Raw genomic sequence first — 18143 nt, forward strand, 5'->3', positions numbered from 1 at the left:
TCTCTGGGAAGGTGGTCACGGTGTTCAATTGTGATTCTCATGAAGTCATACATCCAGGACAGGCCGATAAAAATAGCTGGGACACGTTTTCATATTAATTTCAATGGATTTCAATACAGCAAAAACCAAAACAAGGAAGTCAAGGGCGTGTGGCTTCTATCTAGCCAATCACATGCGCGACACGTGACGTATTCAGCGACATTAGAAATTTCACTATGTAGGAGACACTTCTCATCGACACTTGAAAGTGCGATGAGTGCGACTCAAGTCCTCATTTCTGTCCGCGACTGTTTGAAAAGTGTTGACAGACCAACTATAAATTGGGCTATCATCGTACAGGCACTATCGCTTGTGCACCGGTTTGCATGCCTCTTATGCTATCTTCCCTGCGTCTTATGCTAAACCAGCCAGTTGTGCGCCAGGATCTAAGCGCAGACACAGGTGTAGGGGTGGCCCAGGCCAAACCAGGCATGTCTGCCGAAATACTGGCCTTTGCGCGCCTCTTCCCTGCATCTTATAGTCTGCCTCCCGCAAGTGTCATTTTGCACTCTGGCACAGATACCATCGCCAGGATCCGAGCGTAGACACAGGTTTGGGCGTCGCCCATGCCAAACCAGGCGTGTCTGCGCAAAATGCTTGCCTTCTAGTATCGCCAGCATGTTGCAAATTCCTTGCGTGCACGCAAATTTAAGACCACCTAATAGCAGGTCTAAACAGTTCTTAGCCCTAAAAACCCCACTGCGCCTGAGCGCACCAGTATTCTCCTCGCAGTGCAGGGGCTTGGATACATTACACATGGCATGGATGTCCCTCTCTCAACAAAACCTCTCGCGCACACACTCTCCCCTCTCTCCAGAATGTCACGTTGATTTTCAACTATAGCCTAGCCTACATTGCAGAAAAATGCACCTTTATTTAAAAATGAGAAATCGTTTGTCATGGTTTTATTAGGCTACATAATTCCATATAATTCCATACCATATGTCTGTGATGTTAGGCGTTAGGCGTATAACAGTAGGCTAGATTACTTTTGAGAAAGTTGTGCCGGCCATATACGGCCCTTTCCCTGCAATTGCACGCATGCAATAGCTTAAGATGAACCCGAGTGGACAATTCTGATATATTGAAATAGGCTAGAATTAAATTCTCACACATCCCTACCTATTAAAGAAATTTATATTTTTACATGTGTAGGTTATGTTATAGCCTATATGAACGAAACGTCTAATTACAGTAAGCGCACGCTTTGGGACATAACACCATGGGGATATCCACTGCGTAACCGCGCGGCAGCCCTTTGATGTGGTTCAAATGGAATGTCGTTCCATCAGCACCAATTTTCATTATCACAATTTTCTATTAGTTTCTAATGGATTATCTATATTGAATCCGAACTTTTTCATCCTCCAATTCATTATAGAGAATTGTCAGTATCTTTTTTTTTCTGCCAGAGGGAGAGAGAGAGAGAGAGAGAGGGAGATGAAATGATGCTCACTGCATGGCACTGCGGAGCAGTGCAGTGACATCATTTGATAAAGAATACAGTGTTATTGGTATATGATGCGATGGGGATTACAGCATGCATCGGCAAATTCATTCAAATTCATTTGCAGAAACAGTTACATTCTTAAAATGAATAGACCTGTTTGATATTCCCTTGAATGCACATTAAAAATAACAGTATTTGGGTGATTGTGAGGTGAAAATGTTTTTTTTAATATGATCGATTTGATATGTGTTGGGTCCTCCACCTCGTGAAGGGTAAAGGGAGTGAGAGAGGGAATCGGATTGTTCTGATTTCGGTATAACCACACCCATTTAAAGCGCCTGGTGGGAGGGAGGGAGAACACGGCCACAATTAGCACTGTGCTATTCGGGCGGAAAACGGGCGCTAATGCAAAATTACCGCTTTTGCGACGATTGGGCCCTAAGTCCGCCACTGGCTTAGGTTAAGGTTATTGCTTGGGTCAGGCTTACAAAAACGTTAACTGTGACCAGTTGAAATGTAGAGTTTGAACACGCTGGGATTCGAACTTCGGTCTATAGCCTCTACCAACCCAGCCCCTACAGGGGTGCTAAGGGTGTAGGGCCTATACACCCCAGCTTATTTGAATGTCACACTCCCGTGGTGTCGATTTCAGATGTTGTGGCAGTCTATTTGACTCTGCACATTGTGGGAGTTCTAGGCAGTCTATTGGACTACCTTGTGTGTCGAAAAATTACGAGTGAGAACGGGTTGGTATGAATTATAGGAGGCGACTGTGCGCACAGCATATGGAAATGCCAAATGGTTTTTAATTGTGAAGGGCGTGTGCCAGGGCTGTATCTTATCACCATACCTCTTTAACCTAGGCTACTGAGACAAACCATAAAAAATAAAGACGGGGAACAGAAAATTCGAAAAATGTATATATTGGACATGTCACTCATTACGTAACATAATGTCCCCAAATTCCGGTGAATAAGGTAACATTTTTAACAAATAGATATCATCATGAAACTACCCCAGTTGATTACTTACATTAAGACACTTTTTTTATATTAGTTAGTTATTTAATTTATTTAATAGTTTATTGTAAGGGACAAGTACAGAAAAACATTGACAATTGTAGAAGCAGTGTCGATGTACTGTACACGTGTATATAGCCGAAGCTAATTTCTAACACCAGTCCCTTGAGTAACAAGGCACAAGACAAATATAACAGAACAGGACAGACCACACAACATGTTTACCATGTAAAACAAAGACAAAACAGAGCACAACATATGTTTCACATGAACTCAATACACAAATCCGATCAACCTAAATGTTACGGTAGACCTATGTAAATATGCAAATTTGCAGAAAACTAACCCATTAGGCCAGTCAATATATGAAAAAAAAGAGCACCTAACACTGAACAAATTGATACAAGCGTTTTTTTCAATGGATTCTGGTACTATTCGTTATGTTAAATAACATATTAAAAGTCTACCAAAATGAAAAAACCGGAAAGGGGTCATTTTCAAGAAGTGTGTGTGTGTGTGTGTGTGTGACACATGTGTGTGACAGAGTGACACGTGTGTGTGTGTGTGTGTGTGTGTGTGTGCGCGCGTGCGTGCGTGCGTGCCTGCGTGGGATCTGGTTTGAGTTTTCCACAGTCAGAGATTCCTGCGGTCGGTCGCTGTAACTCTTCCCAGAACAAAGACTTGAGCAAAGACTGCCCAAGGGAAAGTTTTCAGTGGTGTTGTCAGTAGGGCTGCTATTGTTTAAAGATGCAATACAATACAGTGGTGTTGTCAGTAGGGCTGCTATTGTTTAAAGATGCAATACAATACAGTGGTGTTGTCAGTAGGGCTGCTATTGTTTAAAAATACAATACAATACCAGTACTCTTAAAGTGATACCAATACCAATAGAGTACTTCATTCCATGCCCTTTTTTTAGTCATACTTTTGAACATTTTGGTGGCATCGCGGCACCAAAACACATACACCACACTCGACTTCACCACCACCGAAGTCCAGATTGCGGCGCGCAACCTCGGTAGTTTCAGAACCCTGGTTACGGCCTTGCCTCCAGCACCTAGAATCCCCTGGCACCTATGCCAATTGGCTTCATGATGAAGTGCTCTAGAAGAATCTGCAGGTCTCTAAACAAGGTGCGGAAGTACGGGTTTCTTCTGGATGTGTAGCGGAGAGTGAGGAATTGATAGTAAATGAAAGGCTGGAGCAAGCTTCCCTGGCCACTGAAGAGCATGAAAACTGTCGCCGGCATCAAGACGATCTCAATGCAGGCGATGAACTTCAGGATGTCCTGCTGATTGGACGTGAGTTTGTCCAGAAAGTTCCTGATGAAGGGTAGGCTGCTGGGGCCCACGGAATCAAGGACTTTCTTTGTGTAGGAGGTTGCATGAAGCAAGGAGAAGAGGAAGACTGGGAAGATGCTCATTGTGATAGGGTAGGAGTTGAGCAGGATGAGCGAGTAGAGCAGGTAGTGACAGCTGTCCTCGTGACAAGCCCGTGCCACAAAGGCTCTGCTCAGCTGGCAGTGGGGAAGCCTTTGGTGGAAGCGCAGGGCGCTGGTGAGGCCGTTGGCCAACAACGCCCGCTGGTAGAAGTTGGCTGCAGCATGCGATAGAAGAAACATTACAGTGCAGTAGACGGTGAAGAGTCGTGACAGCCACATTGCAGTCTCCAGTTTGTTACGCCACAAAAATTGCACAGGCCCAGGAGCTGGTGGCATTGGAGGTTCATTGTCAGACATCTTTGTGAGTGTAGGTCACCCTGGAGAAAACGAATCGTGCTGTTGCTGTTGCGTAGCGTGCTACGTTCACAGTGACATGCGCCGCTACAATTAGTCCTACTTATATTTAGCATCTGCAGGGAAGGAGTTATGACATCACTGATGTCACAATTCCCTGACATCACTGATGATGTCACAATTCTATGACATCATAAGTGTCTGTCATAAATCACTGATATGTCTATGATGGGAAGGCCGTCGAGCAGGATTCGAAGTGGGAGCCGTCGAGCAGCGAGGGAGGTAGGCACTAGGCAGGTGCGCTGGCACGAGGGCCGAGAGGTCAGGGAACACGGCGGTCGAAGAGGAGAGCAAGGCGGCCGGAGGGAGGAACATAGAGGAGGGGGCAGAGCCCAGAGTCTGGAATTTGTGTAATGCTGTAAAGCCATCAGAAGAAGAAGACATCACTGATGACAGATGACAGATACACAAAAACAGCCCTAAAAGGAAGCTCTCTTCCATGTTTGATCAAGATATCTGGCAATTAATGAAAAGGAGTGACTTTACCCTTAAAAAGTCTCCAGCATCTAGTGACCTCCTTGTCAATACATTTGGATGTATAGCTTTACTCATGTGGTTTTATATTTGATTATGTTTCTTTTTGGGTATTCCTCTGGGGTGTATTTTAGTGACTTTCTTTAGTGACTTTCTTGTCAATACATTTGTATGGTTACACCTGTGTTTCCCCTCCCTTGAGAAAATGGCTGATGTGAAAGGGGTCTATCCAATCCCCATGCATAACAGCAAATGTGTCCTGGTCTGCTCGCTTGTTTTAAGTCAAAAGGAGTTTCTTTTTTCTCACTGTATAGCTTTACTCTTGTGGTTTTATATTTGATTATGTTTCTTTTTGGGTATGTCCTTTGGGTTGTATTTTAATGTAGAAGTCGGCTGTGGACAGGTGAAAATTAGCGTTCCGCTATAAACACTTAATACTGTGTATCTGGTTGTTGTGCATACATGTATGGTACATCTCCAATGCTCTGTGATGTCCATATCAAATAAACGTAACCTAACCTAATGATGTTACAATGTCTATGACATCATCAGTCACCACTGGCCACTCAACAATTGTTTGACCATGACATCATCAGTGGGTATGGCATCATCAGTCACCATGCCATCATTGCTCTGTCCACCACTCAAAGATGGTGGGGCATGAGGTGTGTGTATGTGTTGGGTTGAATACCGTTAAATACACACATAGCTAAAGTGAGTAACTAACCTCTCTACTGTAAAGACATAGAGACAGATGGAGGCTCACATACACACACACATGCACCTCTCTACTGTAAAGACATAGACACATGTAGACACGTTATCAAGCACCTGTTGCCCGTGTCCAGGTCAATGAATATACTGAATACTGGATGGTTCCCCCAACGATTTGGTGTGAAGCAAGGAGATGTAATGTCTCCAACTTTATTTTCTATTTTTGTCAATGATTTAGCTCTTCAAATTAAGGCATCCAATAAGGGAATCAAGTTGATGACCAGAATGTGGGCATATTATTGTATGTGGATGACATTGTCTTACTTGCTGAGCATGAAAATGACCTACAGATCATGTTGAACATTGTTGTCGAATGGTGCTGAAAATGGAGACTTATGGTAAACCAAGACAAAACACAAATCGTGCATTTCAGACCCACATCAAGGGAGAGGAGCTATTTTGTATTTAATTTTGGTCCAGTAATACTAATATACAGATCAGTATAAATATCTGGGCCTGACGCTGGACGAGCATATGACCTTTAAGGAGGGAGTCAATGTTCTAGCTCAGTCAGAGCCCTGGGATCTGTACTGAACAAAGTTAAACATGGAAATCTGGGATTTCATACTTACACGCAACTGTATAACTCATGTCTGTCCTGTGTTGGATTATGCTTCTGGTGTTTGGGGTTTCCGGGGAAATCTAAGCTGTAACACTGCATCACAGAGCTATCAGTTATTTTCTAGGAGTTCACAAATGTACATCAGTTCTGGCCATCAGTGGTGATATGGGATGGGAATCCCCAAACATCAGGCACAAAGGTCAAATGCTTCGACTATGGAATACACTCGTGAGGATGTCTGATCAGAGACTCACAAAAAATATATTTAACTTGACATACATCCCTGGGCAATTGAATTGAAATCTTTATTCCATCTGAATGATTTGTCATTTATTTTTCATAACAGGTCGGTGTGTGATATCCGGGAGACTATTAAGTAATATATTCCTTTTGTATAAAGATAAATGGTCTGTTGATTTATGGTATAAACCAGTGGTGCCCAATTTGGGGCCCGCGGGCCAAATTTGGCACGCGCTCTTTTTTTTTTGGCCCGCCATGGATTTGGGGGTGGGAAACAATTTTTTATTTTAATTTTTTTTGCAGGCCAGGCCACCGGGCAGTTGCCCAACGTGCCCGATTATGCAGTCCGCGCCTGAATGGAGATGTCGGGACTCTTCTATCTACAATTAACGTTAATTTTGTGCAGCTGGTATTCTCTCTCCCCGACTCTATCACACGGGTGTGAGGCATTGCTATCTGAGGATTGATTGCTCCTGATTGGTTGGCTGAATCACCTGGTTGGGGGGTGAGCTCTGATATTTGATCCCTCCCCAGTCACTGGCTTTACACCAGCTCAGCAAGATGGAGAGATCATCATCACGGCAGTGGCACACTGACAAAAGAAAGTTTAGGACGGAGTGGCAAGACGAGTATTTTTTACCGAAGTAAATTCAACAGCGGTTTGTCTCATTTGCAGACAGAGAGTGGCTGTTTTGAAAGAGTACAATACACGTCGCCACTACGAAACTGATTTTCAAAGTACCTTGAGGATTTTTCAAGTTGTGAATTAAGTCAAATTTCTCTCTTGATTACAAAGGTGGAAAATACAACTGTTTTTAACTGGGTGTTTACTGTTTAAAGGGGGACTAACCCCCTAGATATGTATTAGAACAGTGATTTGAAAATACCTATGGAAAAAACCAAGAAATGACATATGCTCTTGTCTATACTGGACTCTTTGGCTGTGTTGAAGTCCAGATTTTTTTTCGGAAATCGACGCCATTACAGTTTGCCTATTGCCTCAAAAATAATTTATTTGAAAGGGGCCATATCTGTATAAATATCAACAACTAGCCAACGCTGGTGGCCTGTTTGGAAAGAGCTTTGCTCAAAATGGTTGAAAGTTATATCAATTTGGTAATTCAGTGGCGAACTAGAAATTTAATTATTTTTCTGCATGTAACTCTATGGCAGTGTGTTAAACTACGCTACGAGAGCAAAGTGGCATGGGCTCGTTACAGCAGCACACCGCACAATACGACAAACCCCCCGTTCTGGGGTAACACAATGCGAGATTTCTCTACGTCATTCCCTCGTCCAAGTTGCCATATAGTCCCTTTTTCATTTTAGTTTGTGGGCTTTTCGTGATTCTTCTTAAAAGTTGTGCAAAAGTTTTTTCCTCTCAGCGCAGTGCAGGCTGCCTGCGCCTCCTCCCTCCTGCCAGACCCAGGCTGGCGAAACAGCCTCCTGCATGCATGGGGCGCTTGTAACCTCACGGAGCAACAAACAAACAGACAGAAATAGCTGGTGTGCGATTTAGAGAATACAGTCTGAGATTGGGTACAGGATTGAGGGAATCCCGCATCTGTTTGCGAAGGTGCGACTGGACAGGACGCTTTTCACAGACAGGCACAGTAGTCGGAGCGAGGCGAGTGTCTCTCAGGGCTACTCAGGGCACGGCTGCAGATCTTTCCTCTTCCTCCTCCGCGCATTCAGTCTGTCCAAAATCATTACCGATATAATCTCAGTAGGAGGGATGCAGGGAAATATGATAGTAGCCGATGTGTTTAGAGAAGCTTTGTCACGTTGTCACGTCGTAGTATAGCGTTATATTTTACATGTGCGCTAAACTGCGACCATATTTGTTTGCGGAAATATCAGACTGCTCTCTCTACTCTCAGCACAGAGAGCTCTGCTCTGCTGCGCGCGCCCGCGGAGCTTGGAGCTAGTGCATGAGGTTTACAGTAGGACTCTCTCCCGCATGCCTGGGCTGGAGACAGCTGCTTCCAACTCGGACTGATAATATATACATCATCATTCGAGCTTATTCAGGTAAGATATTAATAAAGTAGTGACACATTCAGCGGGAAACTAACTATAATTAAGACATGTGCCAACTTTGACAACGTTTGGTTCAGTATTTTAAGAGCAAACTTCAATAAGAATAGGCTTGGAGTTCTGAGGAGCCGAAAGGGTACAGAGGGGGTAGGGGAGTAATTATCTTGAAATCCCATAGTCTTTGGGGGCACTGTGACGTCAGTGTGCCCCTAATCTCCCATTCATTTGAGAAAAAAAAAAAAAGCAGTGTTCGACCCGTAGAGGGCGCTTATGCCAGTTATGCTGCTGAAAAATGATACAAATGGTAAAATGGCAACAGTTTGGTGTCAAATGTGGAAATTCTGACCAGAATTCTTCACACATCACCCCCAAAGTCATATATATTGGTTAAAAGCTGAAAAAAAGTGTTTTGGAGGTTAGTTCTCCTTTAAGCTCCACACAAATGCAGATGTTTTTTTAAATATATATAACCAATTGCAAATTATTACAATTACCAAACAGATAAAAAGTAGATTATTATATTGAAATGTTATTTTAGATTTAGAATGTTAATTTTCTATAAAACACAATACATTTTAATGTAATTCCACAACGTTTATTTTTGGCCCTTGGCCCTCCACCCAGATTGAGTTTTGGCCCTTCATGGGAAATAATTTGGGCACCCCTGGTATAAACCAAAGCTAAGAACCTAGTGTCTCATAAAAGACAGTTACTGTGTAGAGCCTTACAGTATGTAAAGTTTGATTTGGACAGACGAAAAAGGTCCCTGTGTGCACAGTTACGATCTGGAACTCTGCCCTTAGCACTGGAGACTGGTAGGTTTAATGCTATCCCCTGATGTTTGCTTTGTGACCTGTGTGAAATTGAGAACAAGATTAATTTTCTATTCTATTGTACAGCTTATGATGATGCAAGGGAGATACCTTTCAGTAAAATGTTGTCTATTTATGCTGTTTTTTTTAGATGGATGATTATGAAAAACTTGAGTTGTGTTTCAAGAAAGGAACCTTCTTTGTTGGACATTTTATTTCCCAGGCCTGGGAGCAAAAGCAGAATGTTCTGTTCAGAAAGTAATGATCTGTTATGTCATTTCAGGAGGAGTATATTGTACTGTGATTTAGTTGTATTATTATAGTGCTAGCTCATGTTGTACTGTATTTTGTGTGTCTTGTAAGCCTATGTGGGCTGGGCACTGTTAACTCATTGAGTGCCATGGACGTCTTTCGACGTCCAATTAAATAGTGACGTAGAGTGCCAAGGACGTCTTTCGACGTCCAATGCGTTTTTTGACGGTGGGACGTCGATCAAAGCCTTCTGCATCTCCTGTACAAATATTGTAGCTATTGGAGGTCTATAACCTATTTTACAAACCCATTAGGTGGCGACAGTGCTCTCCAGATTAGAGACAGGTCCTGAGAAACAGGAGGAATTTTTTTTTGTGCATGACACAAATCAAATAAAAAAAATAAAAAATGTAGACTCACATGCACCTCTCTACTGTAAAGATATGAGACACATGTAGGCTCACACACACACACACACACACACACCCCTCTACTGTAAAGACATAGCTCACATACACACACATGCACCTCTCTACTGTAAAGACATAGACACATGTAGGCTCACATACAGTACACACACACATGCACCTCTCTACTGTAAAGACATAGACACATGTAGGCTCACATACAGTACACACACACACACATGCACCTGTCTACTGTAAAGACATAGACACATGTAGGCTCACATACAGTACACACACACATGCACCTCTCTACTGTAAAGACATAGACACATATAGGCTCACATACAGCACACACACACATGCACCTCTCTACTGTAAAGACATAGACACATGTAGGCTCACATACAGTACACACACACATGCACCTCTCTACTGTAAAGACAGACATATGTAGGCTCATATACACACATGCACCTCTCTACTGTAAAGACATAGACACATGTAGGCTCACATACAGTACACACACACATGCACCTCTCTACTGTAAAGACATAGACATGTAGGCTCACATACAGTACACACACACATGCACCTCTCTACTGTAAAGACATAGACACATGTAGGCTCACATACAGTACACACACACACATGCACCTCTCTACTGTAAAGACATAGATACACATGCACCTCTCTACTGTAAAGTCATAGTAGACACATGTAGGCTCACAGACACACATGCACCTCTCTACTGTAAATAATGGCTTTCATTTATTTGTCACTGATCCACTCAACTAATGGATGCACACTCCCATGCTAATATTAAGCCCCAGTGTTGTCTGTGTGTTTGTGGGGGGAGGGCATGCTCATGGCCTCGTTCTGGTAATCATCACAAACAATCACAAACATAATAATCTGGAAAGCAGACAGGCATGGATGGACTTGATGCAGTGTTTGTGTGTGTACGTGCCTGCATGCCTCAGCATCAAGAAATACAATTTGCTTGAGAGACTGTGAGTCTCTGTCATTGGGCTGGTATATGAGATGAGAATAATAGATGGTACCTAGTCCCTATAAAGAGTTGTGCTGCTTTACAAGAGCGACGCGGATATGTACAGCACAAAATTTGCAAGCCGAATTTTGACCCACCTGCATAGGCGCTTTTAGACCCTTTGGGGGGGGGCTTGCCATGTTATGCTAGCTCGCTGGGAAGCGGGTGTAACATAGCTCTAAGGTCGGCAAAGTTTTTGACAAATATAAATGGGCATGGCTCAGTTGGGTCCCTTGACCTCTCACATCAAGATTATCTGAATGAAATTGGGCTAATTAGAACCACGAGTCTTAGCTTTACAGCCATGTTTGACATATATCAGCTACATACTGTATGGTATATGAGCACCAGGGTCCTAAAGAGAATGTTCTGCATGCAATGAAAATATGTTATTCTTGCTTTTTTTGTTTCCCTATTTCTGCACACTGTGGTGGCAAAATAGTCATGGAATTGTATAATTTGGGTATGGCTACAAACTGAGACTCCTGTGAATCCAAAAACGCCCAATCACATTAATGTGTGATGAAATATGGCCTCATAGTAACCATTTCAAAATGTGATACAATTTTTTTTTTAACTTGAGCTTATACTGTATAAAAATGACCTATTGTGAGCTCTAGGATAATCACAGCCTTGTACTCTCTAGTCTAGACCCAGAATGTAGATAGATAAAAATGTATGGGATGTCCAGGTACATTTTCAGAAAATAGTGCTTGTCATCCAATCGTCAACATTGTCAAAATCGCACAAATCTCCCATTCTCAAGAGTTATGGATACATAACTCCCCATGTTTATCTTATTGATAAACATGCCCCCTTTCGTTGCTTCAGGGTGAAGGGTCGTGACAGCCCCTGGTTTACCGGTGAGTTGTCAACCCTTGCATTTAAAAGGAACCAGCTTTGGGCCACTGCCACGAAGTCCGGTTCTGAGGCTGACTGGCTCTTTTCGTCAGCAAAAAGTGAGTACTATCTTTTTCAGACCACTGATAGTCTAAATGACCCTAGGAGATTTTGGAAAACAATAAATTCTCCCACTACTAATTCTGGCCCCTCTGAGCTCCCCCTAATATTATTGTTGATTCCATCCCGGTGTATAATAAATCCGATATGCTTAACTGTTTTAACAAACATTTCATAGCCTCCGGCTCCTTGTTTGACACTTCATCTGGAGGCAACCCCCCCCCCCTCCCGCCAATGCCTCTAGTAGCCTAGTCATTCCAGTAGCCGCTCTTTCTCCTTTCTCTGCTAGGGAAGTTTGTAAAGCCTTAAAGGGTCTGGATTCCAGGAAGTCAGCAGGCCCTGATAATCTTCCACCTTACTTTCTGCGTCTGACTGCAGATTTCATAGCAGAAGCTGTATGGCATGTTTTAATGTCTATTTTGAACAATGTAATTCCTGAGGTTTGGAAAACTGCCTTTGTCCTCCCACTTTTGAAAGGTGGTGACCCAAACGTTTTAAATAACTATAGATCCATTTCCAAGCTTTCTATTTTAGCCAAGGTCCTTGAAAGGCTAGTCAACGATCAAATCAAAAATTTCCTGTGTTCAAATGGCATTTTATCCTCTCTGCAATCTGGCTTTAGGAAGCAGCACAGCACAGTGACTGCTGCTGTTAAAGTTGTAAATGATATTGTGGAGGCTTAAGACAAGAAAAGCCATTGTGGTGCACTTTTTATTGATTTGTCTAAAGCATTCGATACCGTCGACCATGATATCTAATGTCAGCGCCTGTTAGATATTGGTCTGTCAGCTCAAGCAACTGGTTGGTTTGCAAATTACCTGTCAAACCGTAAACAGTGTGTACAGTTTGGTGATCTCTCCTCCACTATTCTTAATGTCTCTAATGGTGTGCCGCAAGGTTCGGTCTTAGGCCCGACCCTTTTGATCATTTATATTAATATGGGACAAAATATTAATGCTTCTGTTCATCTTTATGCGGACGATACCATTTTATATTGTTGTGTGAGCACTGTTGCTATTTCTTTTGAATGCCTGCAGTCTGCCTTTTATGTCTTACAGTCACACCTGCATAATCTAAAATTGGTGTTAAATGCAGACAAAACCAAGGCCATGCTTCTTTCTAATAATTAAGTGCCAGTTGTTCTTCCCTGCATTGTGTCAGTGCAGGGTACCGCTATTGAGCTTGAATAAACTGGTGAGTGCCTCCTTGGTTTGCTCTTGCTCACAAGGTTGAATCTCTCCACCTCTGGCACTTTTATGTTTTATGTTCATGTCTTTTGTTACTGTATTCTATTGATTGTTTTGACTGCCGATTGTATTTTTGTAAACTGTTTTATGCTGCTGTCTGAACAGGTCGCACTTGTGAATGAGTCCTCGGTCTCAATGTGATTTTACCTGTTTAAATAAAGGCAAAATAAAAAAATAAAAATATGGACAGTGAATTGAAGCATTGGAACAAATACAGCGGTACACCACAAATAGATTTTGACTGCCACATATTAATTTCAACTAGTTGAATGGAAACTCCTGCTTTAGGGCTATAGGTATTGTCTTGCCTGAACATCATTCCAATCAAAGTTAGGAAATTCCCCTTTTGTTATTTTATTACACCCGGGGAGCACCCCTGCTGGCATCAATTGAGTCCATATATGGTCATGATGCACGCAAGTGTAGACTTTCTCACTGGCCAGCCCAGCCCGCTGGCATAGACAGATTCAACAGGGCAGTAATACAAAGAAGTCAACCCAGATAAGGAAAATACAGTATGTTTGAATTATTTGTATATGTTTGAAGGGAAAACAGATCTAGCAGGCTCATTTTTGTCTTTCCCAGTCCATTATAATAATTGGCCTTTAACACTATAGCATCATCAACATTCCACAACATATTTGCTTTATCCACCATAAAAAAGGAAACCAGGAAGTCCTCCCCGTCACTACCCGATCTGAGTCAGCGCAAATGCGCACTGTCGCTGTCAACCTGAGCCGAGTCTTAGCTTGTAACTAGCTTTGGTGAACATATGATTGGAAATGAGGAAGTATCCAGTCATGGAATTATATCTATCACCTCTTTATTATTACTTGATCACCACTTTGAGTTGTTTGCTAATGGGTTTGTTTGTCAGTTAAAGGAAGTCTTTGCCGATTTTCAACCCGCTTTGTATCATATAATCTCAGTAATACCTGTACTGTATATGCAGATGGACAGTGTTTACCTTGTGTATGTTTTCTCCATCAAGAAATCCACATTTGTCTGCCTGCAGAAACTCCACCCCCGCCAGTTGGTATGGCTGCTTTTCTTTCTCTTTCCAATTTTTTATTTTGTAATTTCTAGATCAACTACAAACAAAAACAAACAAACTCAGATACAGGAAAAGAAAATAAAGGAAAGAAAAAAATACATTATACACAAAAACAAACAAATATCAACGCTCCAATATCAATGTGGTGCCACCAGCCACAGGTGTCCACGTGCCCGCAAAAGACGCTGGGATCTCACACAAGGGGGTCCATGAAAGGCCAGCTGGGCGAGTCACCCATCGCCCCTAACCTCGTCAAGGTAGGCCAGAAACGGGTCCCAAATGGTTAGAAATCTCCCAAGTGAGTTGGTCCTCAGATACCTGAGTCTATCCATCCGTATAACAGAGATCATGTCCGCCAACCACAGCTGAAAAGAGGGTGGAGAGGGGGACTTCCATTCCTGCAGAATGAGTTTCTTGGCAACAATTGTCCCGTGTCAGAGATTGTTGCACAGCTGTAGGGAAGTCGAGAGAGGACTCCGAGCAACCAAAGATGGCGAATTCTGCCTCTGGATGAAAGGCTATTATGTAGGCCTTAGAGTAGCAGTCAAATATTGTGGCCCAGAACCACATCAGTGAAGGGCAGAACAAGAAGGCATGAGACAGAGTGCCCTCTGAAACCTGACACCTGTCACACAGTGGTGAGACGGACGGGTAAATCTTGTGTAACTTATGCTTAGAATAGTGAAGACGGTGACTGACTTTAAATTGGATCAGTTGGTGTCTACTATTAACTGAACAGAGTTGTAGCACAGAGAGACTCCTATCCCATATACAGTAATGTCAAATAAGTCAATGCCAAGTTCCCCCCGCCACGCTTCTCTAATCCTCTCAGTGGAGGCCGTGGTGCAGTTGTCAAACAGACACAAATCTAGAAATGAGATGGTTGGGGTGAAGAGGGCTCAGCAATACATCGAAAAAAGCATGTTCATTTGGGAGCGCTTCAAAGGTGTGAATCTTGGATCAAACATAATTTCTGATTTGCAGGAATCTGCGCCAGTTCGTGCCGGGCAACCCAAACTTCCTCTTCAGTAGATCAAGGGATGCAAAATGACCATCTATGTAAGGGTGGGCGATATATTGAATATACTCGATGTATCGATTCAACAAGTAAGGAGGGGTTGAAACACCAAGAGTACGTAAGTTTGTTTGGGAAGAGAGAGACTTAAAGACATGGTCAAGGGGCTACGGTCAGAAATCAAAATGTTATAGTATTTCGTATTGGTGATGTGGGAGATTAGCTGAGAATCTATTAGAAAGTAGTCTATTCTGTTGTAGGATTTCTGGACATGGGAGTAAAATTCTTTATCGGTATTCTTTATCGGTAGGGTGTTGAAGCCTTCAAACATCCACTAGGGGTTTGGGCGTTCCCCGTGCCAAAATAGGCATTCCAGCGCAATGTGTTAGAAAAAAAGGCTTGGGTGCTCTCAATTTTAAAGCCACCAAATAGCTGGTCTTAGCGCAAAAAAAACCTCTACGCCAGGCGTACGCCTGAGCGCAGACAGTATTCTCCGCACAGTGCAGGAAATCCTCGCTTGGATAGGCCTACATTACGCACGGCTCACGCGCGGACACACTTCCCTCCTCAGAAGGCCACGTTGATTTTCAACTAACCTATACTGCAGAAAAAAACACACCTTGATTTAAAAATGAGAATTTGTTTGTCATGGTTTTGTGCCAAAAAGCGGGAGTCTGTGTGCTTTAAGTGTTCGGCTAGTGTGCCGGGTCCTGGAGGGGGGTCTCCCCGGATAAGGTGTGAGCTGGGCCGGGTAGGCAGGCCGGGTGGGTCGGTGCACAGGGTGGGTAGAGGCACCGAGAGAATTAAAATCGCAAACATCCCTACCCTATTAAAGAAACGAATATTTTTAAATGTGTATGTTATAGCCTATATGAGCGAAACGACTAATTAATAGGCTACTAATTACAAAAGCATCAAATTTCTTTACGAATCCGAACTGGTTCATCCTCCAATTCTCTCCCTCTCTCGTTCTCTCCTTCTCTCTTTTCTCTCTCTCAGTCTGTCACTCTGCTTGCACTGAGCAAGAAAGAAGCTGCTGTCACAGACGTGATGGCGGTGAAGCTGTGGCTTTTAAGTGGAGTGATCTCACCTTGTGAATCCTGTTATGGGCATAAACACGCCTATGGAGGTTTAAGGCGAGATGACGTGAAGCGCAGCGGGCCGACACGCCCACAATTAGGGCTTTGCGTGGCGCTATTCCAGGGCAAAATGGGCGCCAACGCAAAATTACCGCCGTTGCGAAGATAAGGCCCTTAGTGTCGGGGAGTAGGTCAAAAACGTTCTATAAAAAATTGGGCTCGTCTACATTTGGGCCGGAAATGTTTAGTAGGGTTAACGGAAAATAATGAATGGTGCCGGAGATTAAAATGTACTTTCCAAAAGGATCTGCAGTCATGGAGGTGAGCTGAAATAGAATGTTTTTCTTAAAAAGGATAGCTACGCCTCAAGCGTGGGAGGAAAATGGCGATTGGAAGACTTGCGAGACCCAGCTGCACCTCAGCCTGCGTTGGTGGGTTGGTTTTATTCAAGCTTATTTGAGTATTCAGAAAAGCACTATATAAGTCCTATCTATTATTATTATTATCATTATGTGAGTTTCCTGCAGGAAAACCATGTCCGCAGACAAAGATTTATGGTGCCTAAACACTTTCTCTCATTTCACAGGTTGACCCAGCCCCTTGGCATTCCATTAAATTATCATGACATCATTGCCCCCTAGCTGAATACTACCCTGAGACCCAGTCATGTGTGAGCAGGAAGATTTTAGAAAATGGGCACAACATTGTATCTGTCAAGTGTATTCTCAGGTGGGCTTTGTGAATCTGGCTAACATGAAAAAGGGAGTGCAAATATAGGTGGATGAAATAAAAAAATAAGCAGAAAACACACAACGCTGGTATGGCTCATTAATGCTCGTTAAGGCTCTCTATGCGATTCTCTGTGGATATGCGCATACAGAAAGAATGAATAAATAAATCTGTATTTGATGATGCGTTTTGCGTCGTTCTACACATTCTAACACAGAAGTGCCTGGAAAAAGCTGCAGAGCTCTCGGCGCAGGAAACACAAGGTAAAGGCTGTCCATCTGCATATATTACCGACATTATAATCATACAAAGCGGGTTGAAAATCAGCAAAGCCTTCCTTTAACTGGCCAACTTCACATTAGCGATAATATAAAATGGCCATGGTAACATAAAAGCTGTAGCTGGCTAATGAGTCTGCATCAATCGTAATGCTATTCAAGTGTGGTCAGGTTTTGGGCTGGGGTGTGTGTGTGTGTCAGGCGTTGGGCTGAGGGGGGGTCAGGTTTTGGGCTGGGGGTGTGTGTCAGGTGTTGGGCTGAGGGGGGGATCAGGTTTTGGGCTATGGGGGGGTGTCAGGTGTTGGGCTGAGGGGGGGGTGTCAGGTTTTGTGCTGGGGGGGGTGTCAGGTGTTGGGCTGAGGGGGGGGGGGGGGGGGGGTCAGGCTTTGGGCTGTGGAGCGTCATCTCTCTGTGGCGTGAAGGCGTGGATCTCTCTGACGAGACGCTGGGCGATGCTCGGGCTGTTAGCCGCTAAGACTCTTCTGGACATCAGGTCCAGATCGCCGCCTGCAGACCAGACAAGACACAGCTGGTGGCTCAGAAGGGAGAACTAATTATATCATAATTAATTAAAAGTTTCTTAAAAATAAAGCAGAGAATGTGCATTCAGTTTGGCACACTTGGTAAATGAATTGGCCGTTAATGAAGTGTTAATGGTTTCAGAGATAGTGCTTCAAGAATCATTGTTACTGTTTAAAGACGAGCTGAAGTGACATCTCAGGGTCTGTGATGACGTATCCGAGTGGAAACAAACATTGCCCTGACTGAAACGGGGTAGAGAGAGAGGGACATATGTGTGGAGGAGTTTGATTGGACCGTTCTGGGGACTCGAGTTGACATTGGCCAATCCTGGCGCTTGAATGCTGTGAATC

The 18143-nt window shown here is 43.3% G+C and overlaps 1 protein-coding gene and 1 pseudogene across 2 annotated transcripts in view; both read right to left on the reverse strand.

The window, feature by feature from the left end:
• Window positions 1-3565: 3565 nt before the first annotated feature.
• On the reverse strand, window positions 3566-4246 carry LOC310782928 (transmembrane protein 33 pseudogene; annotated as a pseudogene). Its single transcript has one exon. The product of its transcript is annotated as a transmembrane protein 33 pseudogene (transcript).
• Window positions 4247-13546: 9300 nt separating this feature from the next.
• LOC310784263 (inositol monophosphatase 1-like) overlaps window positions 13547-18143 on the reverse strand; it is a 28419-nt gene continuing 23822 nt past the window's right edge. The window contains exon 9 of the mRNA XM_083645280.1: window positions 13547-17778. Coding sequence (XP_083501406.1) covers window positions 17651-17778 — 128 coding nt within the window. The 3' untranslated portion in view covers window positions 13547-17650. The remainder of the gene's footprint in view (window positions 17779-18143) is intronic.

This window comes from Poromitra crassiceps (genome assembly GCF_964638095.1).
Source record: "Poromitra crassiceps genome assembly, chromosome: 1".
Classification (NCBI taxonomy): Eukaryota; Metazoa; Chordata; class Actinopteri; order Beryciformes; family Melamphaidae; genus Poromitra; species Poromitra crassiceps.